We start from the raw sequence: 26,553 nt of genomic DNA, 5'->3' as shown, positions 1-26,553 counted from the left end.
TTACGTTTCCCACTTTGTGTGCACGTGTGGCAAAAATGTGACAGTTCATTTCTGAGTTTTTCTTTTTTTTTTTAACCCGACTATTTCTTTGTCTGTGTGTGTGTGTGCGTACGTACGTGCGGTTGAGCGGGTTCGTGTGTGTGTGAAGTCGCGGCTCGATGACTGAGGAGAATAAAAGAGAAGCTGATAGAGGAGCAGACTTACAAAGCAAAGCAGGAGACGGTGAGCGAGGAACAGAGATGAAATCAGAGAGACTTCAGGAGAAATGAGAGCGAGAGAACGGGAACTTAATCAAGCTAACGGAGAGGGAGAGGGAGAGAGTTCAGACCGAGAGATGATAAGTGAGAAGGAGAGAGGCGGAAGAGAAGGTAAAATAAGTGATAGGGGAAGCTTTGGTTTGTGATGTTCTCTAATGAAACACATCACGTCACATTTTGCACATCAAAATACAAGAAAATGTGACTGAAAACCATCTTAACTACTTCCAAAGACACACACACAGAACAATGTAAAGCTGTAAAGCCAAACTCAGGACAAATGTTGAAAATTAGCAGTGCAAACATTCATCCAACTTGACCCCCCCCCCCCCCCAAACCTAAATTTGATCCTTTTTAAAGCTACTCAGAACTAAATTAAAAATGCTTCTAATCAACAAAACCCGTGAACTGCTTTCTGAACTCGCACCATGACAGCTCTGAAACCGTTTATTAAGAAAAATGCCAAACATTTCCGCTTCTCTCTGTTTTATATCACTGTGAATTGAGTATCTTTTGGTCGCGGACCGTCGAGCCATAACAATCGCTTTGAAGACCTCACCTTGGTCTCGAGGACGTTTTACTGACTAAACAATAAATGGACTACTCAGAAATTAAACAGACGATTAAAAAGAGCCTGAAAAGGAAGGACAGCTGAGAATAGACCGTTAGAAGTACAAATTCAACCGTGTTTGATTACACGGACGAAAAAGAATCACACATTCAGCGTATCGTCCTAATCCTGCACCACAGGATTCGTCACTATAGGGTTGTTGTATGTGGAAAGTAAGGACCGATGAGCCAGCATCACTCTACCAGGAGATACAACAGGGAAGCAGCTACAGTGTCTGAGGCTTCTTCAGGTACTGAGAAATAATCTGTAATTTTCCTTCATGCATTATTCCATTTTTAGGTATCCACAAGGGCAGACAGAGATGAGTTATATAATGTGGGAAAGTGAAAACCTGACATCTTCAGCCAAAAAAAGAAGTGAGGACCATGTCATGCCGTCTAAAAATTTACACATCGACCTTGAATGCAACCTTTTCCCCTAATGATGCAAAAGAGCCGCACCAACTTTAAAACCTTTCGATACTAGAGCCTTAGATCTTTTTAGAAACAGTCTTGATATTACAATCTGATCACTCAGAGAGAGCAAGACTGGAGATTAACCAGAACCAAGAGATGTATGAGTGTCAAGCTAAAGGAGAAAGAGAGAGAGAGAGAAAGAGGAGGGGAGGGGAGGACGTCTGTAACAAAAATCAGCAGTGAGAGACCAGCAACCGCATCAGACACATAAGTAGAAGGAGAAAATGGAATGAAGAGAGACAGGTGTGAGGTAAACAGTGAAAGGTCTCAGCTACAGACAACCGCCGAAATAGACATGACCCAACCCGCCCTGCGCCGCAGGAGGAGTAAGGTCAGCTGGAGACGGGGCTGAGTTCACAGAGAAACGATGAAAAGAAAACAGGATACAAAATAGAGAGCAGGGGTAAAGATGGAAGAGAGAAAAGAGAGGGATCCAGAGCGTGGCGAAGGATTAGTCTCAGGGAGAGGTTGAAGTGTGAGAGGGACGGCGAGAGAGAGAGAGTGAAAGAGAGGAAATGAAACAGGGAGAAAGGAAAGAGAGCAAGAGAGCAAGAGAGGAAAAAAGGCTGATGATGTCATCGGGATTATATCTTCCCTCGAGACTTGAAATTTTTAACAGAAAGCATGTGTTACGAACTGGAGGTGTGGGGGTTTGTGGGCACTTAACAGGCTGGGGGGCCAGGGGCGGGGGGAGAGGGGGGGGTGTTTTTGAGTTCACACTGCTGCCTCATTTCAGCTCATTGGGTTATTTTTATCCGTCTCTTGTGAGTCTCAACACTAAATCACTGGAATACCCCCTTTGAACTGACGATTGATTTTCGATTAATATGCAGATTAATTTCTCAATTGATTGATTAATTGTTTGGTCTATAAATCATCAGAGAACAATGAAAAATGCTCATCACAATATGCAAGAGAGCAAGGTGAGGTCATTAAATGTGCTGTTGTCTCTGAAACCCAAAAATATTACATTTACAATGGAATAAGAATAAGAAAAACAGCAAATTTTCACATTTTAGAGCCTTGAACCATCACCTATATGCCATTTTTGCTTGTAAATTACTTAAACAATTAATCAAATTAATTCTCTGTCAATCAACTAATCAATTAAGGAACTAACATTAAATATTTTTCTGTTTTTGCATCTTCAGCGTGGCTCATAACTGCTACAGTACCAGTTAAGCTGGCGAACAGTAACTCCCGCACTGCTGTGCACTGAGACAGCAATCAAATCAAAATTTTTACAGTTACAAACTCGTCTGACTGATTACACATAAATACAGGTGTGTGTGTGGTGATGTGTGATTAGCTATGCTGTCATTTAAAATGAGTGGCAACAGAAAGTCGCCCCTGACAGAGCTTACATCATCACATCTCCGTGTTCACACGAAAAACACAACGCCAACGCCAACCAACACTTCCTGATTTCTCTACTCTGAAAACCTGAAAAGTAAGAGGAGACGAAGACGTGTTCGATGTGTATTCGGCCTAGTGTGGACATATTCTGAGGGGGAACGAGGAAATAAGAACTAAAAGAGCAAAAAGAGTGGCGAGAGGCCAACCAGAGGAAGAGAGCGACAGAATAGAAAGTGAAAGAGGAAAAGAGGATGAAGAGATAAAGACAGAGTAAAAGAGAGGAGGTGAAACAGAGAGGCAGAGTGATGGAGAGAGGTAGATTGAGACAATGGAGGAGAGAGAGAGAGAAGCGACAGGAGAAAAGAGGACTGAGTATGAAAACCGGATCAACAGAAAGACAAGAAAGGGCAGATTGCCAATTTGGCTTTCACCGGTAATCATTCCTACTAAGCCTTTCTAGCAGCAGAGCAGGAGAAACATTCTCCCTCCATTTATATCGCTCTCATTTTTCCTCTAACTTCTTTCGGCCTGGGTCATTCTCGCCATGTTTCGCAGCCAGCCTGCCATCCCCCCCATCCCCCCACCTCCCCGCCAATAAGCTACAGCGACTATATCGAGGCTGCTGGTGTGGTGTTGAATATCAACAACGCCACCGATCAATGGCGTCCAAACCCCTGCAGAGTAACAAGTGTGTGTGTGTCTCTATGTGTCTAAACAGGTGGACGTTTAATCCATGTTGGTAAATTAAAAACAAGAAAACGATTCACAATCTGAAAAGAAATGAAGAGATATGAGGAGTTTTATATATTAAAACCCCACTTCGGTCAAAAATGTGTTTCCCGTCCTTCAGTTGGATGTTTGAGCTTCAAATCTGCAGAGTTTGACACCAGAAGGCTGTTTTTTAACATTTATCTGCAGAAAGAGCAAAAGTTTCTCTGAACTCACCTTATATCTGAGTTCAAGGTCTGTACCTTTGAGTGTGATTTGTGCTATCACAACTAGTCTGGAGCCATTCAAGGGCCAGTGAACAACTTACATAAGTCTGATGTGGAAAATTGAAGTCTCCGATGCACAAAACCGAGTACTGGACTGAAGAGACATCTCGTATCCAGCAGTGAAACTCTTGAAATGAAACATATTTGCATATTCATAGATTTCTGGATTTATGGGAGAAGGGAGTGCTTATCATTATTTTTAGGATTTTTTTAACAAGGTAACTGAACATTTCTGTGGAAAAAAGAATATTTTTACATCCTAAAATCTTGTCAGGAGGAGATCTTAAGGCGTTAGCAATGACCCTGCATGTAACAACTTCCCGGAAAACTCTTTATTTGTGACCTCATACTAGTAAACATACATCCAGTATAATATTCAACATATACAGCCTTCACAGACGTTTAAAAAGTAACTGCACCCGGTCTAATAAACCTGCTCGCCACGCCAACGACAGGATGAAAGCGTACGACGCCTTTTTCCCGCAACCTCTGCAGCTGCGGCGTGGCGAGATAGCACGACGCAACATCACAGGTGTGTGCGGTCGCAAGTACAACAGAAGACACCTGACCGGACCCAGCTGTGATGTCGGCTGTGATCAGAAGTTCAAGAGACGTATACCTTTCAACCCGCGGCGGCCGACGGAGCTGTATTTCGTCCTTGGAAAGTCTAGTACTCCGTGTGTGATCCTTTAGTATCACATCGAATCAGCCTTTCACTCCTTAGCTGATATTCCACTGACAGGTGTTCAGCATCCCAACATCCACTCTAAATAGTTCAGTAGTCAGTGCATCATATTACGAGGGATGCTCCCGATCCAACGTTTTCCTCTCCTGATACCTCCCTGCATGGAACTAATTGGAATCATTTTTATTTAAGGTAACATGAGGCCAGGGATTGGCTTTATGTTGGCAGCCTTGACTTATTTGTTGTGGGAGATTTTAGAGCAAAGACAAGTGTATCAAAGGACTCAGAGGGGAGGATGGATGTGTAAAGTTCGAGTGAGAGCGGTAAGGAAAGCCGATATGATGAATTGATTGAACAGAAGGAGGAGGAAGCGGAGTCGGACAGGAAGGGGAAGGACATGAATGTCAGTGCGAGTGAGGAGAAGTGGGATGACAGGAGGAGGAAGAAGAAAGAGAGTGATTGGCGAAGAGGGGAGGAGAATATCAGGAAGAGGAGAGAAGAGCACATGAATGGCAAATAAAAGGAGAGGAGGGCGATGATGAGGAGAAAAGGTGAGAGGAAAGGAGAAGAATAACAAAGAGGAAGGGGAGAGAAGAGATGCATGCCAAGTGGGAGAGAAGAGAAGAGAAGAAGAAGAGGAGAGAAGAAGAATGGCATATTGAGTGAAGGAGGACGATGATGAGGAGCTAAGGTGAGGGAGAAAAAGAGAGAAGTGATATGAGGAGGAGGAGGACAGAAATAACAAATGGCATATAAAATGAGGGGAAAAAAGAGCAAGGAAAAAAAAAGAGGAATTGAAATGACAAAACGACAAGGAGAGGAGAGCAGAGGGCGAGTCGGAGAGGAGAGCAGGGAAGAGTTTACAAGGAGAGGAATGACGGAGAGGGGTGATTACACTAAACAAGCCTGCGGCCTGACAGTAATTTGCGTCGTGCTCTGCTGCCCGTATATGGTGATGGAATGTGTGAACGCAGCTACTGTGGTAACCTGCATTGATCTGAGATCAGAACACTGCAGTTGGCAGACAAACAACACACACACACACACACACACACACACACACACAAAAAACACACACACACAAATAAGCCTCTGCAGTGTCTGAGACCGGACAGAAAGACACAGAAAGCCGTGGTAAAAAAAAAAAATCAAGGACGGGAAAGAGAATAAAATGAGCAAATGAGCACACGCAGTGAAATCAAGGACAGAGATGCACAAACAATCAAACAAAAAAACATAACACAATGAGGCGTGGAGCGACTTAGTTGAGAGGTTATATATATATATATATATATATATATATATATATATTTTTTATTCAGAGCTTTTCAATCAAACTGCAGAGAAAAACACAAAAGTGAAGCCGTCACATTCACACCGACTCATCCACAACACCACACCTACTATGAGAGAAGAAAAACATGCAAAAAGTAAAGCTACTGTAAATATAAAATATTAATGTAAAGCCAACCAGGAAACATTTCAAATCTCAGGTGGCGAGCAGATTACCTCCCGTCGACAGAGCCAGAGATGACCCACTTTCACACACACACACACACACACACACACACATACACACACACCACAGGAAACAACAGTCATAGATATTACACTCATGCATAAACATACAGGGGAATCTTCTCTGTATTTAAAGTAAAACACAAGCCAGGTAGTGAATTTGTGCTTGTGTGTGTGTGTGTGTGTGTGTGTGGCATGTATATACACTTGTCTGTCCAAGTGTTCACATCTGTTCCTGTGTATGTTTCGCAGAGACAGACTTGATTAATAACGCCTCTCATTAATCAAAACTGACTCGTTGGCGGCTCTGACTTTAATCTCACTGCTGGTGTGAGCTTTTTTTTTTTTTTTTTTTTTTTTTTTTTAATAACATACAATCATTTATTGGATTAACTACCAGCCCGCTGTCTGTCCCATTCTTGTTAAACTCTTCCTCTTTGTCCCGCCTTGTTCCAAATATGGCACCGCGCTAATTAATTCTGAATGCAAATTCCATTCCCAGCGTTACCTCTTTTTCATTTCCTCCGACCTGTTTAGTGTCGCTCCCGGGCAAACTGTGGCTCCTTCTCCTCTGCCTCTGCGCGTGTGTGTGCGTGTGTGTGTGTGTGCGTGTGCGTGTGTGTCGCATGAAACAGATGGAGCTTAAATCATTTTTGATCAATACAATTTTGCCATGCCAGTCCAGTTTGTATCATGATTGGCAGAGCAGTCTCCCGGAGGTCACGCGATTTTTGTTGCCAAAAATTAGAAAAGCTGACATGTACAATTTCATCTCACTTAATTAGCAATCTGTGGTGACAAATGTGAGCAGCTATCACTTATGTGTGTGTGTGTGTGAAATCTGGACAGCAGCGCGTCCTCACTTGTCTGTATTATGTCGGGTGATAACAGACTGATTAAAGCTCATAATTAATCCATCTGTGACTGTATATTAGAAAATGATACCCTTCCTCGTCGGGTGTGTTAAACTAAAGCAGATGATACCAGAGGTGGGGAGAGAGGCTGCCACATCTGTGCCACAATCATCTTTTCCGATGGTGGTAGTTGTGCTAATCTAATAACCAGCCGTCAAGCTGCCTGAGACAAAGAGGAGGAAGAGGAGGAGGACTCTATGACATCATGCACCCCACTATTTGCCCGACAACAAGTCAGCTGTGGCTGTGTTTTTGCAGTTTAATGGACGATATACAGCAGAAAAAAAGAGAGAGACAGGAAAGGGCCATAGAGACATCACAGTTCTCACTTTACCAACCGGTAGCCACAACCCATGATACTTGTGTGTGTGTGTGTGTGTGTGTTTGAGGTTTTAAATCTTAACACCTTAAGTGTCAAACAAAATGTTCCACTAGCACCGAGCGCCAGACGTTCTCACGCACCACAAGAGTTCAGTTTTTTCGTCTTGTTTGCTTTTTCACCGATGAGATATTTAGTGATTTAATTTGTCACTTTGCAATTTTTAGACCAAGCTTTAGTGAGACGACGTTCTTGTACAGCCGCTTGTGTTAAAACCCATGAAAATCTTGAATACTGTGTAAGGAAACACATTGTCTAAGACAAACACAGTTATAGTTAGAAATGCATCCTTAGTTATTATACTTTATGAACTCATAACTGACTAAATGCTTTATAGGGATTGTGTGGGTGTGTTTTGATCAGATTTGATTTGACATTAGCAAACAGCCCCACAGCTCTCATATTTTGATTCAAATGTTCTGATTGGTGCTTGTTTTTTTGGTTAGGTGAAAGCTTCTTGTGGAAAAATGGGGTTATCATATCAGTACCAGTATTAGAAATAGTTCTAGTGTATATTTGTGTGGACAATAATCGTGCATCCAGCTATTTTGGCTTACTACTGCAGCTCACGACTTCAGCAAGCACACAGACAATAGTTCAGTCAGTAGTCGTCTACGTCGCTCCGTCTCACTCTATTATACACACGTCTGCACAAACGCGAAGTGATGATCCCCCGCACGCATGCAAACACGTATAGTGACATACACACATTCACACTGACACTGAGACACATACATCCTGCCGACGCCCACACCTCACTGCCAGCAGAGAGAGAGAGAGGGAGGGAGAAAAAAGACAGGAGCTGAGAGAGAGATGACATGGGAAAAGACTTTAAGAAACAGCTTTTATCTGTTTTCTGCAAGAAGAGACAGTGACTGGATAGCTGTCAGGGGGGCCGCCATTGAGTGGTTCCACCAGGCTGAGAGTGACTGTGTGTGTGTGTGTGCATGTGTGTGTGTAGCAATTACTTCATGCGAGTGGAGTTAGAAATCAGAGTGTGGGGGGGGCAGCACAGGGAAGTGTGCACTTGAATGTGTGCGAGCATGTGTGTGTGTGTGTGTAGGAAAATCCACATGTATGACCGTCTTCCATCAGTCACTCTAAGCGCTCCGGCGGTCACGGTCTGGGAATAAAACATGAGCGCAAAAGCGAAGAAGAAGAAGAGCGAGAATAAGGAGAAGAGGAGAGCACAGGGTGGAGAAGAAGAAGGTTAGGACCCTCGCAGTCCTCTCTTCGACACGTTCAAAATCCCCCTCCCTGTCCTCACTCCTTTTCATCATTTCAGGAAGAAAAGGGGCCAAAGCACTGACACTCAACAGAGAGTTTGAGAGTTGTCAGAGCGCACTAACCTCAGCATCCCGGTGAAATAGAAAGAAAAAAGAAGAAGTAGGGATAGCAGCAGCAGGATGACGGCTCAGCCAGACCTGTCAAATCAAACAAAGAGTGAACCCAGAGCCCTGAACTGTTTCAGGTTAGCAAATAGTTCTCCATCGTCTGGATGCGCCGCCGGGGCTGCATCCAGACCCACACACACACACACACATACTGTGCTAATTGGCATTTAACCCATCATGCCCATCGCTTATTTAGTTCTAACAAGCAATTACATAATGCTCACTATCATTTCAAACCGACTGAGTTGTAATGGAGCAATGATAAGCTGTGCTGTGATTGCCTTCTGCGCAATCCAGTTCAACCGCACTGTGGGATCAACTGGAAAGTTCAAAGCCAATGCATTTTAATTTTCAGAAAAAAAAAAAATTCAGAATAAAAATTCATGGTGATAGTAGTTAGTTCATGACTACATGGCGAGTCTCTAAAATGTTCTTCCATGACTGCAAATGAATCACAGTTTATGTTCATAGTTGCAGTTACTTTTTAAGACTCAGGTAAGAAGAACTAGTTCCTATAGATAGATAGATAGATAGATAGATAGATAGCTAAATCTACCTGGAAGGACACAAAGACAATCTGACTGCTACAATTCTGCAGCAGAATCCAGGACTGGAGCCACGGTACACAATCCTATGTAAACCACATCTCTCATGGAACCTGATGGGAACTGTGCCAGGACCGCCAACTATACAAACAATAACTGAAGATTCTAAAAAGAACAATACCTGTGGTTAAGCATGTTGTACCTTATGTTATGTGAAGGTATTTTGTGGTTTTCCATCTTATAAAGGAGTCATTTACTTTCCATTCATGTTGGTTTAGTAAAAAATGATTTCAGACTTGAAACTTGCAGGAGATAATTAACCTCCAAATTCTTTGAGTTGGCTGCAGAAAGCACTGGATTCAAAAGCTGTCCCAAAAATCTAATCCAGATAAACAAACAAACAAGATGCTGTGAAAATGATAGTTTAGATGTTTTTTTAGCGTCCTGCGATAGAAAAGTTGCAGCGAAATCTCAAATCTCAGAAACAAGGGAAATAATTCCAAGCGGGTGACTGGTACAAAAATAATGTTGAATGTGGTGCCACAGTTATCTCTGGCCAGTTTCAAGCTTCTGCACATTGATTTTTTTATACTGTGCCAAAATTAAAAGAAATTAACGGCTCTCTGGAAGATAGAAAATCGATTAAAAAAAACTTTAAAAAGTCCATAAAACATACAAAACCACCAGTATGTTCCTTTAAAGTCATTACTTGATTGGGCCTCAGTCCACTAAGAATATTTGCAATCCACACATTGACTTCAATGGGGTTAAACTGTCTCATATGATATCAAAACACCAGTGTTGTTAATTTTGATTGGTTGTAAGACATTATGTATGTACTGTATACAGTATGAACTTCACATGAACCTTAAAACAGCATGAAAGGTAAAATGAGATGATGGCGTTTTTGTTTGAGGTGGTGTGAAAGAAGACATTTGGAGAGACATCTGGAGATTCATTAGACTACTGGTGTCATCAATCAATTCTGCCGTTTGTTGATTTTGTTTATTTAAGCATCATTTTTCTCTTCCTTTCCCTCGTTCCATCCTCCGTCCCTTTGGCCAGAGTTTAGTGACTGTGTTGACGACTGCGTGGACGAACCAGCTCATTAACACGCTCCCCTTCACACCGCCTTTCATACGAAAAAACGCCTGATTCAATTCCAAAACCTCTTTAACTTTTCAGTTCAGACGCGGTCACTTTGTACATTAGCAGTCAGAAACCTAGATGCTTATAGCTTAAACACCCACAGAGTCAAGAGAAACAGCATGCTGGGATGAGGAGAGAGACACACATGAAAGTTTACGCCGCACATCTCATTAGCACCCTTTTCTCTCCATCCAACCAGCTAACCGGGCGTCCAGGCTGCCACCCGTCAAGACGCTCACGCGGTGTGAAACGAGAACAGTCGAAGCATTTCCAGCTTCCATCCTCACATGCATCCCTGGAGGATTAAGAAATCATCCTCACATTTCGAAAAACCTAACGCCTGGAAATAGACTCTAGGATGGGGGGGCGGGGTGGGGATAGGTCAGAGGACCGGGCGCACAAGTGATTTTCTATTTTCCAATCCTAACTCCTTAGTTAATGGAGTTTTTTTTGAGGTAAGCACAAACACTGAGGGAGGGAGGGAGGGAGGGGGAGGGGGGGGCAAGCTGCTGGCTCAGTGTAATTCTTAGCTGCGAACTTTGGGGCCAAATGACATGCAGTGGTAATACACACTTTACATAACATTACATTTTAACAATTCAAATTCCTGCAGTACAAACTTGTTTTAATTAGCAAACTAAGTAAAGTTATCAAACAGCCCAAAACAAAACTCATGATTGGTCAGAGGGTCACAAGCTCAGCCTCTTCACCATTTCATTGAAATGCTTCTCTGTTTGAGTAAAATTTACACTTTTAAATTCAGTTATTTGGTAGACAAATGATATGTAAACTCAAGATGAGGAAGTTAAGAGCACACTGATGCAAATGCTGTGGATTTAGCCGTCCCTTGTTTAAAAAAAAGGTACCCTGAGGACTGCTGGTAGCGCAAGGAGAAATGTTTTTTTAAGTGGGTCCCTGTTTGGTTTACATTGTGCATCCACACACACAGACGACATGATTAACATCCCGCCGCCACTGACTGCCAGGACTGAGATAACCTGCAAAGAAACATAACGAGGCAACTACGAAGCCAGCGAAGAAGACGGAAAACATGGAGGTAAACACTGCACTATGTAAAATATTAGACTGGCTTTGTTAATGTTTTATGAGGAAGGAAATTACACACTATTGGTTTTGGTGACAAACACAATGTAAACCTTTAATCAACATATAGTTGGGCACATGTTTAACCTCTGTTTTGAGTTTTATACAGCACCGAAAAAGTACAAAAGGTAAACCGTTGTATGCCTGCAATTTGGAAATACTGCTGCTTTTTTCATTTTTAAACTTTATATTCCAATTTCAAGCCCTTTGATAGACACAGCATGCACCCCGGGGACCTGTTTTAGGTTGTGCGCTGCCTCTCGCAGCTCGGTGCTTTGCTAGGATAGGCTCCAGCCCCCCCGCAGCCCTGAACAGGATAAGCGGTTTAAAAAATGGGATGGATGGATGGATATTCCAATTTCAATGTGGCAAGCAGATTAGCAGATTATTGCCATAATTGACGAGCTCATAACAGCATAGTTACTCCCTTTGTTAGCCGGCTAAACTTTCCTTCATTGTTTCCAAGCTAATTTAATATTATTTGTCAACCATAGGATTGCTTTTGGATTCTGTTCTTCAGTTTAAGCCCTTTAGTTCGTTAGTGTTCTTTTTCTATAATAACGACTTGACAAAGTGAAGTAGGGTTTCCGCACCGGTGAATGTGATTAAGTCCTCGATCAGGTTGGAGGAAACGCTGAGGTAGTGAAACCACGCCGTTCCTTGTCATTTTAAAACTGGGAAAGCCTGTAAAATATCATCTTTTCAAACATTTTCTCTTCAGGATTTATGGTGGTATGATGGTTATCATCTGTAAATGAATTTTTGAGCCACTGAAGAGAACTTTGTGTCATTAATGATTCCTTGGGGTTTTGACATGTGAGCTGTTTAATCCCTGTGCCATTTGGCTTTGATCCATTTCCAATATTTCAGTGTGTGAAGAGGAGGAGAGGAGAGGAGAGGAGGAGAGGAAGAGGAGAAGAGGAAGAGGAGAAGAGGAGAGGAGAGGAGACTTAAAGGGAATAGATGTCACAGAGATGGTTCGGTGTGTGTGTGCATGTGCACTGACAAGCTCCCTCTGTTAGTGACAAAGCCACGATGGACTGTGTGATGGGGGAGGATATGAGTCACTGTGACAGACAGAAACAGATCTACACACACACACACACACACACACACACACACACACACACACACACACACACACTCTGTCCAACTGAATGCTGATCAGTACTACTTTTTTTCCAGTAAAATGCTGCAAGCTGGACCTCCTTGTTATTCAGAAATTAATCATAATTACACTACTGAGGCTCATTCCAAGAAATGTGAATCATTTTAATCACCATACACAAAACACAATAAATACAGGTCTTTTGTTTTGGGAAATCTGACCACACATTTACCCTGAACCACACGGTGCAGACAATGACACACAGCAGTTACAAGGATGACAGATGTTCAGCTGTAGATATTTACAAGCAGAAGCCTCGCTAATCTGTTTCGCACATTCACTGGGTCTGACTGAGGAGGACTTGGACTCAATTCTCTTGTATATAAAAAAAAAAAAAGGGAAACCAAGCCAAAGATACTTCTGGATGACTGACAGGTAAGTGTTCGCATCAAAAGCAGCAGGGAGGAGAAATAATGAAATGAGCGGAGCAGTGAGAAGAAAGCCCACAGGGCCTATAGAAAAGCACCAGGCAATATCTCAAGTCATTTGACAATGATATACTATTAAAAAGGAAGAAAATAGAAAATCCTGCGTTTAGAAAGAATTATGTATTTCTATCATGCAAATGAAAACGTCCGTCGCCGTTTGCCAAAAGACCAGGTGTCTGCATCTGTCTGGCATAATGAATAGTTTAATGTCAAAAAGAACATCAACCTTTTGTGTCTGAAAAACTCAATTTCGGATTCACGAGAGAAAATCCACTCCACGCGTCGCATGAGTAAAGAGGTGACCCCTCGCTTTAGATTAGAGACGGGAGAGTCAGGAGTTAAAGAGAAGGGGGTGTTTTTCGGGGGGTGAAGAGCGGTGGTTGCGGTGTCGAGATAGAGAAGAAAGAGATAAAAGACAAAAGCATTGTGCTGCAGATGTCGCGGTGAATCACTAAATCAACAGCTGAATTAGCGAGGGATACGAAAGCAATTAATCAGGTTTAGCGGCGGTCGGCGGGATGAGGTGAGGGATGGGGGGGGGGGGGGGGGCAACCTGTCTGTACATCTGTGTCTGTGTACGGTTCGGATGTGTGCTGACTTTGTGGTTAAACTATGAGTAAATGAAGACAGAATGAGTCACTAGATGACTGGAGTATTTCCATGTGAGGTTGTAGACACTTGGGGACATCTTGGGTTTGAATAGCCTGGCATAACCCTGGTCTAAGCAACATAACACCGCTTTATTCCAGGGCAACTTACATTTTTATATTCATGTCCAAGTCCGGTAATGTACAACCAGCCTGGTGTACATCAGCTACTGTCCAGTAGGTAGAAGAACAGGTGGTGACATCAACTTTATGCAGCCCCATAGTTCAGCCTCTGTCTGAAAAAGGCTGTTTTAGCTTCTGTCTCTTTAAGACCACCCCCTCCCCGATGTGAACAAACAAACAAACAAATAAACAAACAATAGCTGTAGAATTCTTCTTCTTGTTCTTTACCTGAAATATAAACTTCTCAAATACATCAGTACATGTTCAAGCCCAAATCTGCTCTGAAATATGAGAGCGGACAAAGCAAACAACCTTAGCAAGCGTGCAGGGCAGATTGAAACCCTGGCTTTTGTCTTGCAGGCATAATTTTTATATACATTCACTTCAAGTTTTGGAACTTTGACCATGTTTGACATGGACATCAAGCGTCATAATGGTATATAAACAACAGAAATAGTACGTCCCCTGTAAGGCTAGTTACCATTAGAGGTATGTGCACAAAATGTCTAACCTGTTTTTTTATATTAGAGAATATATTTCTGTAAATACATATTATTAGGGGTGTAATGGTACACAAAATTCATGGTTCGGTATGTACCTCGGTTTTGGGGTCATGGTTTGGTACAATTTCACTACATCAAGAACAAAAAGAAAGGTAGAAAATAATATTTTTGTCTTTTACTTTGAAAAATGTGAACATTCAACAATAACTCACTGCCCAAAACTGTTACTGAAACTGTTCAGTTGTATTACAGTGGAGGCTGTTACTGAAACTGTTCAGTTATGCTGAACTGGAAACTGTTACTGAAACTGTTGAGTTGTCCTGCAGTGGAAAAGGAAAACAAGCTTTCTGTTTATAGCAAGGAGTCAGGACACCTGCTGACAGCTGTTTTATGCTGATTTACAGTCTAACTGTATATAAAGTAGCTCAATACTAGCTCCACCACCAGCAGCTACAACAGTAACATGCTACTTACACACTTATGCTCCAGTATTAATGATCTAATGATGTCATATATAATAATATATCAGTCAGAGGTAGTGTAGTAGTGGTGCAGACTCTCCATGCTACAGCTGAGTGGTGCGCCGCCAAAACATCTGAGGTACAACTCTATATATTAAACTTATTATACTCTTATTAAACTATTTTGACAGTAGTTGTTTGGGTTACAGAGCGTATTCTTCGTACAACTGCATGGAGCGTTACACCTCTATATATTATATATCCTCTTATTTAAAAACATTGTCTAAATTCAGAAATACAGTGTGGAAAGATTGAGACTTTTTTTTAGAAAATCAGGGCTAAAACATCAAGAAGTTCGGTTTGTGCCATAGGCCTGTGTTGTTCTTTTCTATTTCCTGTCTATGTTGGTGCCTGCAAACACAATCCTGTATTTGCTTCCATTCATTCTTCTCCATTTTCAAAAGCTATTTAATAGCTTCCTGTGTCAAAGTTTGTCTGTTTTATTTGTGAATTGTTTAAATCTCTCAGAATGGAGAGTTTTCATATCAGTGCACTCATTCAGTGACTTCTCACTGAACTTTCAGTTCCTTTAAATGAAGGCCGACAGGAACCATTGTTACTATAATAGTAGACAATTTCTTTTTTTTTGGTTCTTTTTTTACAAATCTCTTTTCTGTCAGTCACGACAGGAAATAATCCCTGAAAAACACGCGGCCTGACAAACTTGATTGTGACATCCATGTCCCATGTCTTTTTTTACATTTGGCTGCTTTGTTTGCCAGGACAGCCATTCGTTTCAAGACAGGTTTGAAATAACCACAGCTTGTATATTGAAAATGACAAAAAATGATCTAATTACATATGGCATGCATTCCTGAATGATTGGGGGGAAACGTACACTAGACGGAGGCGGTAGTAAATGGGCTGTAACTCTAAATGACACCGGTATTCTCTTTTAATGTGCATGTGACTTGCATAGAAATGTGCTGCTGTGTGAACAGTAGTCACTTGTGAACAGGGTGAGGGGGGGGAGAGATGTTAGCTTGCGTTATGCAAATGAGAAACAACACTGTCAAAGCGAACACAGTCGATCAAGACGCTTGCCATCGACACACACACACACATGTGCATGGAGAGGCGATGCTGTCAATTTCGGTGATATTGAAGCAGCCAAGGACGCTAACGGAGGTGAGAGAAGAGCCAGACTGTTAGCTGCACACAAATCCTAATCTTTAGGCCTGTTTCGTTTTAACTCCCTCTCTGTGAGCCGGCTATATGCTGACCTCCACAACTTGTTGCTAACAGTCTCCAGGCTACACAGAGCAGGGCGGTTATTTATGGACGGGGGAAGCAGAGATAAATTAATGCTCTCTCTCTATTCTTTCCCAATTTCATTTGCATTACTACAGTGAGGTGTTGAGTTTCTTGATTCACTCCAAAAAAAAAAAACATTAAGATTCTCCACTTTCCATGCTTTGTTTCATTGAGTGTTTTGAATTTCACATAATGTAGAGCAGGTTCGCATTTTGCAGCAGAATATTAGAAAGTGTAATACTTCTTGGGAGTCAAAGAAGAAGGCCAAAAAGCTGTCAGAACAAGAGGGGGTTACAGAAGTTATACTATAAATAACTTATTTCCTGGCATGATTATTAATATCTGTTACGAAAGGTTTGTAAAGAAAGGGGTTCTGGGAATAGTCCCAGGCACATTTGAAAACAATTGACAATGGCCTGGCCTTTCTAGTGTTAGCACTTGAACCAGGGCAGGAAATTGACTTTTTTATCTTATTGGCCTTCAGTGACTTGTACATCCCCAGGAATGAAAAAGCCTTCACTATTCAACCAATCACCCAGAACAGAACAGGATATGACCAATTCAAACTGACAAAAAGCCACCGAAACGATGGCAGTTGATGATACTTAGCAGTGGGTTTAAAAACGTACAGTGTCTCCTACCTGACGTTTGTGTGTGTGTGTGTGTGTGTGTGGGGCCAATAGCATACATATAAACTTGTGCAGGGATTTTCCAGGCTCAAACTGAGGTAAATCTGCTGCCTCAAACCTACTGAACCTTGGTTTATTTCGCTAAATGGGAAAAACACATGTAAACATGTTTGTGTAGATGCGTGAAGTGGCCCCATCTGAGTACTCTGCCTACACAAAGCACCGACAATGACTCTTATGACGCTTTCATCTCATCTGTTACACAAATTCAACAAAAAAAACGACATCCTTTTGACAGAATGGTACTTCAAAATGTTTTTTTCAAATACAGGAAAAAAAAAAATCAACACCTCTACAGTCTAATGCAATCCAATACAACAGCACTGCATTAAATGCTACTTGCCTGGGTTGAGACTGTGCCAGATAAGTGTTAATTGCCATTCTGGAGGATGTACCTGATTATGATGTGGTACTAGATTGTATTAAACTGAATATTTTCTCCATTTTTGTCAACAAAAATATGAACTCAAAAAGAATCTGTTGCAATCGGATGGATGAAGTAGTCCTAAATGGACCTGGCTGTATTGTTAACAGTATATAAATCAAGTAGCCATAAGAGCCTAAAATGAAAATTGGCACTTAGGGTCTGCATCTTATTAGCAATGCCAATAACACTTTTTTATTGGCAGTACCTTGCATCCTGCTCTCATGTCTTTGGGAACCTGCTATAGTTAGCATTGATGCATTTCACACTTTTTTAAAAGAATTTCTGCCAAGCATGGTCAGGTTTCAGTAAATGCAGCACATAATTTGAGCAAGGCTGTCAACTTCAATTCTCTCTGTAGGAATAAAAACCCCGCCTAAAGGCTCCATAATGATACAAGCGAAGCAAACAATGTTACTGCGGTTATTAATTGCCCACATGGGTACGACGGGAAATGTCACCAAGTCACATCACAGCCTGACCTATCCCTGCACTCCCACACACAAGACAGTAAAAGCAATTTTCATTTTCCTACCTCACCGACCTGCTGCTCCGCCACCACATTCCTTCCCGCAGCCTCCGCTCCTCTGATGCCAACCTCATGTCTCCACTGCTCGGAGTAAGGTAACTAATGTTTTTAGTGTGTATAATGTTTAGGAGGGGAGGATGGACACCACTGGCTATGGTCAGTGGCACAGGAATGAGTGGGGTGACATCCGGCTTTGATTGACGTATAAGCTAGTGAACTTTTTCACATCGACTTCCTTTCAATCTCAGCCTAGCCGACCGTTTTTGTGCATCTAAAATATGGTAAGAAATGCATTCCCTCTTCTCATCAGGGTACTTACAGATCAAAATGGTAGCAGCTTTTTTTAGCGCAGTGGGCTGCCAATGAGTGACTAAACATGTTTGACTCAAGGGAGCATCCTGGCTCCTGTTGATACAGACCCTGTATCCCTGTGTGTTTCACTCTGAGAATAACCTATCAACCAAGGACACTGTGGGCTTAGCTGATGGTTCATTCACTTTGTTAGCTAGCTAGCCTAGCCTGGTACCTACGTAACATACAGTAAGCCAGCAAAGACAGCAGTTGGGACGTGCAGTTAGGCAAACAAACACACACATGTCACAATCAGATTTTATTGGATGTCAGATCACTTTGATTTCATTTGAATTACACAACGGTTGATTTTGATTGGATTTAAAAGGTCCAACATGTTAGAGAAGGCTTAGACATCATGGCTATGACCGTAATACCCATGGCTACCACTTTATTACCATAACACCTGAAAGAAGGGGGACAAAAAGCCTCATGCCCCCCCCCCATTCTGGGGCCAGTGGCCGTGGTCTGTGGAACGGGTGAGCTCAGGACAGACCAGGAGACATAGCAGGGTTGGTTGTCTAAACATTTTCACACTTTTGAATTTCCCCCCTCTCTCCCTCTTACCCCCCTCTCTTTTCTAAACAATGAGGCCTAGATGAACTCAGAGCAGCAGAGTGGACGGAGAGAGGAGGGAGAAGGGAGGAACACAGGGGAGGAGGGGGGGGATGTACTGGCACCCTTTTTAATTCCACCAAAAGCTGTTTCAACAAAAGGGCCCCCACTTGGGAGCCGCCACAAAACGGCAGCCAGCCAGGGCAGCTGAAAATAGGGTCGTGAGCAAAAGAATGACAGCGAAAGAGAGTGCGGAAGAATAAGACTGAGCAAGAAAGAAAAGGGGTGAATAAAAGAATGAGGGAAAATGAGAAATGGAGCCGGGCATGAAAGGCTGGCGGGAAGTTTTCTTTACTCTGCATGGTGGTAAAAGTCAAACCAGGGAGGGTGGCCACATTGACAGTGTTTGTATGTTTGAGATAGAGTGCTCAGGCGTGAATTTAAGAGCGATCTGCAAAGCCATTCATGACACAGTGAAAGCTGAATGGACCCTGAAAGCTGAAAGTTAAAAAAAAACCTTCCTCTGACCATCCTTGGATCAGCTTCATTGTGATTCATGGCCCCGTTCCTGTTGCTACTCTCGGTAATCCCTCTTCCCACTGACACCTGTTTGCTAAAGAATCACTAAGGAATGCCAAGGTGTTATCCATGATACGGTTTATTCCTAGAAATGTGATCTGGAATTTGCTTAGTAACCCATTTCTTTAGGAGTGGAATGAAAAGAAAAAAAACGCTGACCAAGTGCAGACACATGCTTGCTGGCTCTTGGCAGACAGAGTGATGAATTAAAACCTGCTTCCTGGACACTCAGCAAGCCGGACTGATGGAGCTTATTACAGCAACCCGGAGTCCAACCTCTTCCCCCTAATTAAAGCTAGCTTCTTTAAAAAAAAAAAAAAAAAAAGGTCCACACAAAGAAATACACACACCGCACATGGTTGCACAACAAAGGGATGTGAAATTGTCTCATCCACAAAAGCTGTATCCATGACAACCAGTTCAAAATCTCTGAAACTGCCCTACCAACCCAACCTCTACCTCTGGCCGCAAGGGCTGAAGTGGAGATTTTAGAAATAAGAGCATCAAGAATCTATTTTGATTATAAAGAAACAAGCAAACAGCATTATGCAAGACCCTGCAATATAAAAGTTAGCAGTCCATCGCTCATCGGCCCTCAAAGAATTGTGGGAAGTCATTAACATTTTATTCCATGATCAATAAAAAAAACCCCACGGGCGAAAATAAAAAAAAAGACAAACTTAAATTTAATGCAGGCAAACAAATCACAGTGCACAATGTGATGCAACAACATGAGCGAGTTGGTCAATTAATCGGAGAAAAGGCTGTAATTAAGAGGAAAAGCTATTCTCTCAGCAGCAGCAGGGCTTGATAGCGGGCTTTTCTGGGTGAGAGTCACCAAAAATCGCCGCTCTTGAGAGAGAGACACACGACAACCCAAACAATGAAAAACAGATTGGCTCCGACACTAGCAGTAGCCAAGCATTACTATGCAGTTTGTGTTGGTGTGAGTCATTAATAAGCTCTCAATAAGCATCAGCGGGCCTGTTCTCGAGGGGATGATTATCACCCCATGTCTCACCAGGAAGAGTCATTGACATTTGAGTCTGGGGCCAAAGCGCCTTTAACTGCCGTTCAGAACCCAAAACAGCTTATTTTTGGTTCACACAGCAGCTTGGTTTTTTTTTTTTTTTTTTTTTTTTTAATGTGGTGGCTCTTGGATTAAGAGGCGAAATCATTATTTCATGATGCCATTGAATAAACATCATTATATTCAGCATGGATGACTTGGACCCTTGCTTTTTCATATTTTATTGCATTTTTTGTTGTGATTATAGTACTGTGTTTCCAAGATATTTTGTGTCTTCAAGAGGGGTCATATCATGCTTTTTTTGTGATTTTCTGTCATTTCATTACTGTTATAATGTCAGATGTCTATGTTAAACATAGTCAAAGTTCCAAAACATATGTAAAAACCCTACATGAAAGACAAAAGCCAGGACTTCAGCCTGTTCTGCTTCTAGTTTCCCATTTAACTGACATCAGATCGTATGTGCATGCCCACGTATGGCTGCAGTCTTTGATGCAAAGGTTAACTTCATGGGTTATTTATGTTGTTCGCTTATATATTCCGGATTGGATTTCCGCTCAAACCTGTATAGATGTACTTGAGGAGTTGACATTTTGAGCAAAGAATGAGAAAAAGAAATCCTACTACTATATCATCAGGAGGAGTGTCTTAAAGAGACAGGTGCTAAAACAACCTGTTTCACACCGAGGGTCTGCATAAAGGAGCAGTATATGATAAATAAGAGTTTTTGAACTGTAAATCATGCAAAGATATACCAGTAAAGCCCCAGAAATATGCATATGTCCCCTCTAAAACACTCAAACCTTTCGAGAAAGTGCAATTTAAAAGCAGTTTGCAAAGTTTCTTATAAACAAGCCTTCAAAAAAAAGACGCTATATACACTAAAACATATCATTAAGCCCCTACAAATAGATTCTTGCAAGCATCCAGCTGCTTCACACTGTCATTGACATTTCAATTCAATGATGATACCTATGATCAAGTCTCAAGGCAACAATGACAACCACTCCTCCTTCAACCCTCTCCACACACACACACACACATACACACACATACACACAAAGATCACTTCTCCAGAGACACACTCCTTGACATTTAGTCTATCTGCCATCAGCCACAATGGGGGCTGGAACATCTGTGCCACAGACTGGTTTTTAAAGGTGGCGGAGGCTCCAAATCATTTCCAACCTCGGGGTTCAGGTAGACTGTGTGGGGGTTGAAATAGGATTTATGCAAAATGAAAAAAATCCGTTAGTTAAACTGAGAAAATGACTGGCATTTTTATTTAAACTGCCCTTTGCTTTTGAAATAATGGTCGATTTTCAGCCTCTAGGCTTGTTCCAATAATTAATCAACTAAAACATTCTGCACAGAGAAAAATTAAAATAATTGTGCTCCAGCCCAAAGGCCAAAAAGCACACAACTGGCTTTACCGGGCAGCTCACGGATGAATGTGTTGAATTCTATGCTAGTTTAAAAGTTATTTATGCTTCATAATTACAACAGTAAAACTGATATTTTAAATTAAGCAGATACTACACCAGTGTATATTTTATTAATATAAAATGTGCCTGCTTCCCCCCTCATGGAAGGCTAAAGCAGTTAGTTATTTGGGGTTTAAAAAGGTACTAACTCAGGTTAATTATTGCTTCCAAGGCTTCTTCATCATCACAGCCTTCTGAAGTGGTTTCCTAAATGGGAAGAAACCAAACACTAATCTATACCAGAGCCACTGAACTGGCTACACAAATATGCAAACAACAAAACAGCAATATGGCGTAATGCAAGGGCAGAAAATGAGTCATTAATAAAAGCTCTCGATAATCAGGCTGCGCTGCTCTCAGGATGATAATCATTGGCCACCTGCTCTCCAAGTGATAAGCTAATCAGCCCTTCGTCTCCACCAAGCCGTCAAGAGGGGCTCATCATCACTGACATTTCAGCACAGGGTCGGGCCTCGGATGCACCAGTCCGAAGCTGATATCAGATATCGGTCCGATACCGACTCAAATAGCTGGATTGGGTATAATTGGGTTTAATTCAATTCTATGTTTACGTCTACATGTGCGTACTACGTCATAAGAAGGAGGGAGCTAACAACAAAGTGTCCGCTGTTTGCAGGTATTTCACGCTTGCTACGCAAATGAGTTCACGGCTACTTGCAATATCTGCAAAGCTAATGTGTCAAGGGTTGGCGGTGGCACTGCAAAATATAACACAACCAACTTAATTACGTTTAAAAAGAATTTGGATTCCTCTTTCTTTTGGATGTTTTGTTTTTACAAAGTTACTTGTGTGTACTAATAATGTGAATCTACACTAGTTTGTGGCTTAATTGTGGTTTGATATTTACATTTTGTTCTCATTTGCTGCAGCTGTATCGTTTTTATACTGGAATTTTAATTTCCTGACCAATTTGTAGCTGCATTTAAAAAGGTTCACCCTTGAATTGTAATTCCTGTTAATTATGAATATCTTTTACCAAATGTGCTGGTTGCTTCTTATTTTAATCACAAATAACATTTCAGGAAATCTATGTATTTGTTTGTTCCGTTTTGTTTTACAAAGTTAGAGAAGTAATGTTTAAGTCAAGCCTGATGATGCCTTACACATAAAAGAATGATCCTCTTCCTCTTGCACACAGTGAGGCATACAGCTTATTAATTAAACGTTGGTATCGGATTAATACTCGGTATCGGCCGATGGCCAAAGCCCAGGTATCGGTATCAGTATCAAGACTAAAATAGTGGAGTCGGTGCATCCCTAGAGACGAGCACTGGGAGGGGGGAGGATACTTGAAGTGACTTATTATCATAGCTGCACATTGATATTAGCTTGGTTGTTTATACATCATGGTTAAAGTTTCACCACTGCAGTTGACTCTTTTGTTCATGAACACTCATTTATTAAAAAAAAAAAAAATCAGAGCTCATCAATCTTCTCACACACACACACAACCCCGCCTTCAACCATTCCCTGAAAAGTGTTATACATGCCAGGACGATCTTGTATGATCAAGCACATTCTACCTTCGGTGCCAGGAAATCACCGTTTAAGTAGCTGAAATGTGACTGTGGAAGGTTTTTCCTCTGACAAGACAGTTGTGTTGCTGCGTGTTCAAATTAATTCATAACCTGTGGGGATACTGTCATGACAATCTGACAGCTTTTCAACAATACAGGCCTAATGTAGCAGAGTCTCAGCTGAGTATCTGTCATCCTCACGCCAACCTGTGCTATATGCCTTACAGCGCCGGGGTCTCCAGCACCGCGCTCTTCATTTCTGTGTTATTACACTGGAGTTTTCCTGTTCTCTTGGCTTACATTGCTCGGTTAATTCATGGACATAAAGAATGTCATTACAAAGCAAATTCCAATCAAGATTAAATCTTCCCCTCGCCTTGTACAGTCAGTAAAAATAACAGTTCACATTGTCGCCTACTGTATTATGCAACAGATGCTACGGCAAAATGCAACGGAGGGCTCTGCGGCTCATGGCCTTGAAATAACTTGCCCTCCCATTTGCTTTGATCTCTCAGGCATGTCTCCAAGGCGTGTCAACACACAAGACGACGACATATCTCCCGGCTCCATAATGACCCATCTTCTTATTCCTTGGTGACAATTTTGGGGACAGCTCTGACAGATGATACTAGTTACACTCAGGTGAAAACAACAGGCTGACAGATTCATGCTGACAGAGCAGGCTCATAGATTTTTATGCCGATCACTGTTGCCTGACTGCTCGCTGTTATGAATTTTGTAGTTGGTCCCAGTTGAAAGTGGGGGGGGGAATTCAGAAAATTGTTTCTGTTGGGAGTTGAAGCACGTCTGCGTTACTCAGCAGTGCATTTTAGTGATGTTATCATAGCTTGTGGTTATGATTATCTCCCTATCTATCACTCTAATGTTCTTATTAAGGACGTAAAGTGTTGCTATGGTAATCACTAGCAAGTTTATTTATATCTTTTAGTTTGTCATCACTGTAATATTTCCTCAATATCGCCGTTAAGAGTCTGCGTCACTCAATCATGAGTTCACAGTAACCTTATCTATGGCATTTATGGTCATTTACTGCACAATGGTGCTTATCTGTCACCATTTAAACTTTATGATGTATTACAATCCCCACCTAAACTACTAGGCTAGACTGCTGCAACGGGGTTTTGGGTACATTTTGCATTCTGTGTTGCTCAAAAAAAAAGCAAGTAACTGACATAAACGTAGGTGCTTTCATCTCCTAAGCTATTACCATATATATTCATACGGAGTCTTGCATTTTAATTGCATCATTTGACAGCAACTTTACCTTAAAGCTTGACTGGAATATCATCAGGACGATAACATCAGCCAATATTGGCTTATCACAGATCTATCTGTGTCTGCGTATACTGGCAGATATGCAAATAGAAATGGTTATAAGTTGTTTTTGAACCTTCTTTTGCTTAATTCAAGTTTTAAATGTTTGTTTAATTTTTATCTACTATGTGTAAATGTCAACAAGTCATCTGAAATGTTAATGTTACCAAAAAAAGGAGGGGGAGTGGTATGATGTTGGCCCAATATCATTTTTGACTCTAAAATTCAGATATCAGTCTTGCTCTGTAACCTTGATCATTTATGGTATATATATATATATATATACATATACATATATGTGTGTGTGTGTGTGTGTGTGTGTGTATGTGTGTGTGTATTGTAAGAACAGATGTTAAATTGTCTCCTCCAGTAGGGATTTATTATTCCCTACTGAGTATAAGTACTGCCATATTTCCCTGCATTTTATTATAGGATTACTGTGCATATTCATCAAGGGCTTTTGATAAGGGCCACCTGAAGAGTAGGGGTCGAGCAATTCACAATTTCCTGCCGACAACGTGTTTCCACTTTAAAATCAAGGATATGGTCTTAACTGTCAAGATATACAGACAATAAGCGACGTACGACAGTTTCCCCATCACCACCCTGTTGCACTGGAGAATGAGGAGCAATTTCTGCCATTATACTGATGGTTAGTAATCAGACCTGCGGTTGTGATTGCGCCCCCCCATATTTCCCTACGTTACACTTTTCCAACAGGTAAACACAGATTACAGGTCAACTGTGTTGGAAGGGTTTGTAGAGGCTCAGAGAGGATTAGGTTCCCTGCGCAGTCACCTGCCGTCTGAAGCTGCGAGGAATTAGGACAAAAACCACAAACCAGGAGAGCCACACCTTGCGTGTCATGGCGTACTGAAACTCCAAACACAGTTCTGGAAGAGTGCTTCGATAATAAACTTTTACAACAGGTCTGACTGTCCACCGAACACCAGCCAGAGAGAGAGGAGGGGACGTGACACAGTGAAACAAGCAGCGCTCCCAGGACGCCAGCGACGCGGCTTGGAAGTGCCCCCCGATCAGGGCGCGCGAGGGGCGGTAAAAACTGAACAAGCTTCAGAGGTTATCAAACACAGCTCGAGTCGTTTAGTCTTACCTTGAGCCGCGAGGAGGATCGCTGCCGCCACCAGCCAAGTGTTTCTCACCGGAGAGACCGGGCAGCGCGCTGCGTAATCTCTCGCCATTCTTCTAAACAGGAGACAAGGTGGACGTAAATATCCACAACAGCGCTATGTGGGGTAACCGGGCTCCAAATTATTCCTTCTGCCGATCAGCCGAGAAACTTCCGAGTTCAGTTCACGCGAGCCGGGTTGAAACGAGCCAAGTTGCGGCTTTTCTTTCCCCCTTCTGTGTCTGCGTGTTTGTCCCTCTCTTCAGTCTGGACAGTTTCTCTCAGTCCTCCTCTGAACGTGTTAATGACTGGAAGAGTCAAACCCCTCCCAGTGTGGGCCGGCCGCAGTGCGCACAGGTAGCCGGCAGCTGGCTTCTGTGTGTGTGATGGTGCGTGTTGGTCAAGACGAGCGGAGCTACAGGGAAACAAAGTGTGGACGGAGAGTGTGTGTGTGTGAGAGAGAGGGAGAGAGAGAGGGAGAGAGAGAGAGAGAGTCGGCGGAGCTCCGTGTGTCTGATGCGAGGAGCTGAGTGGGGAATATCAGTGATGTCAGCAGAGCGTCACCAAGAGGACTTGAGCCGTAATACTGAGCCCTCTCAGCTACAGCTATACAGTCCGAGTGTGGCACAGTTCAACATGCGAAGTACTGTAGAAACACACCTGCATACCTGCGCTGAAGTCTAAGGGTGTGTTCAGTTGACACCTGCCGCTCGTGTCGTGTATGTTCATGTGTGTGTGCGTGTGGGTAAGGGCGTGATCTGATGAGTAAAGCACAAAACTGGACAGACAGGAGAAGGACCACATGCCAATCAGAGTCTATAACCTTTAGTCTAAACTGCAGCTACATCATTGGATTCATTGGAAATTGTTGGAATCAGAAGAA

The 26,553-nt window shown here is 42.1% G+C and overlaps 1 protein-coding gene across 3 annotated transcripts in view; it reads right to left on the bottom strand.

The window, feature by feature from the left end:
• pvrl2l (PVR cell adhesion molecule related 2 like) overlaps positions 1–26,140 on the bottom strand; it is a 296,803-nt gene extending 270,663 nt beyond the window's left edge. Inside the window, exon 1 of one of the 3 annotated variants that reach the window (XM_067612167.1) lies at positions 25,656–26,140. In XM_067612167.1, the coding sequence (XP_067468268.1) occupies positions 25,656–25,743 (88 nt within the window). In that variant the 5' untranslated portion in view covers positions 25,744–26,140. The remainder of the gene's footprint in view (positions 1–25,655) is intronic. The other 2 variants (XM_067612170.1, XM_067612169.1) reach the window with 2 other exon arrangements.
• Between the last annotated feature and the right edge of the window lie 413 nt (positions 26,141–26,553).

Source organism: Thunnus thynnus, chromosome 15 (genome assembly GCF_963924715.1).
Source record: "Thunnus thynnus chromosome 15, fThuThy2.1, whole genome shotgun sequence".
Classification (NCBI taxonomy): Eukaryota; Metazoa; Chordata; class Actinopteri; order Scombriformes; family Scombridae; genus Thunnus; species Thunnus thynnus.
This window is presented reverse-complemented; position numbering and strand designations above follow the sequence as displayed.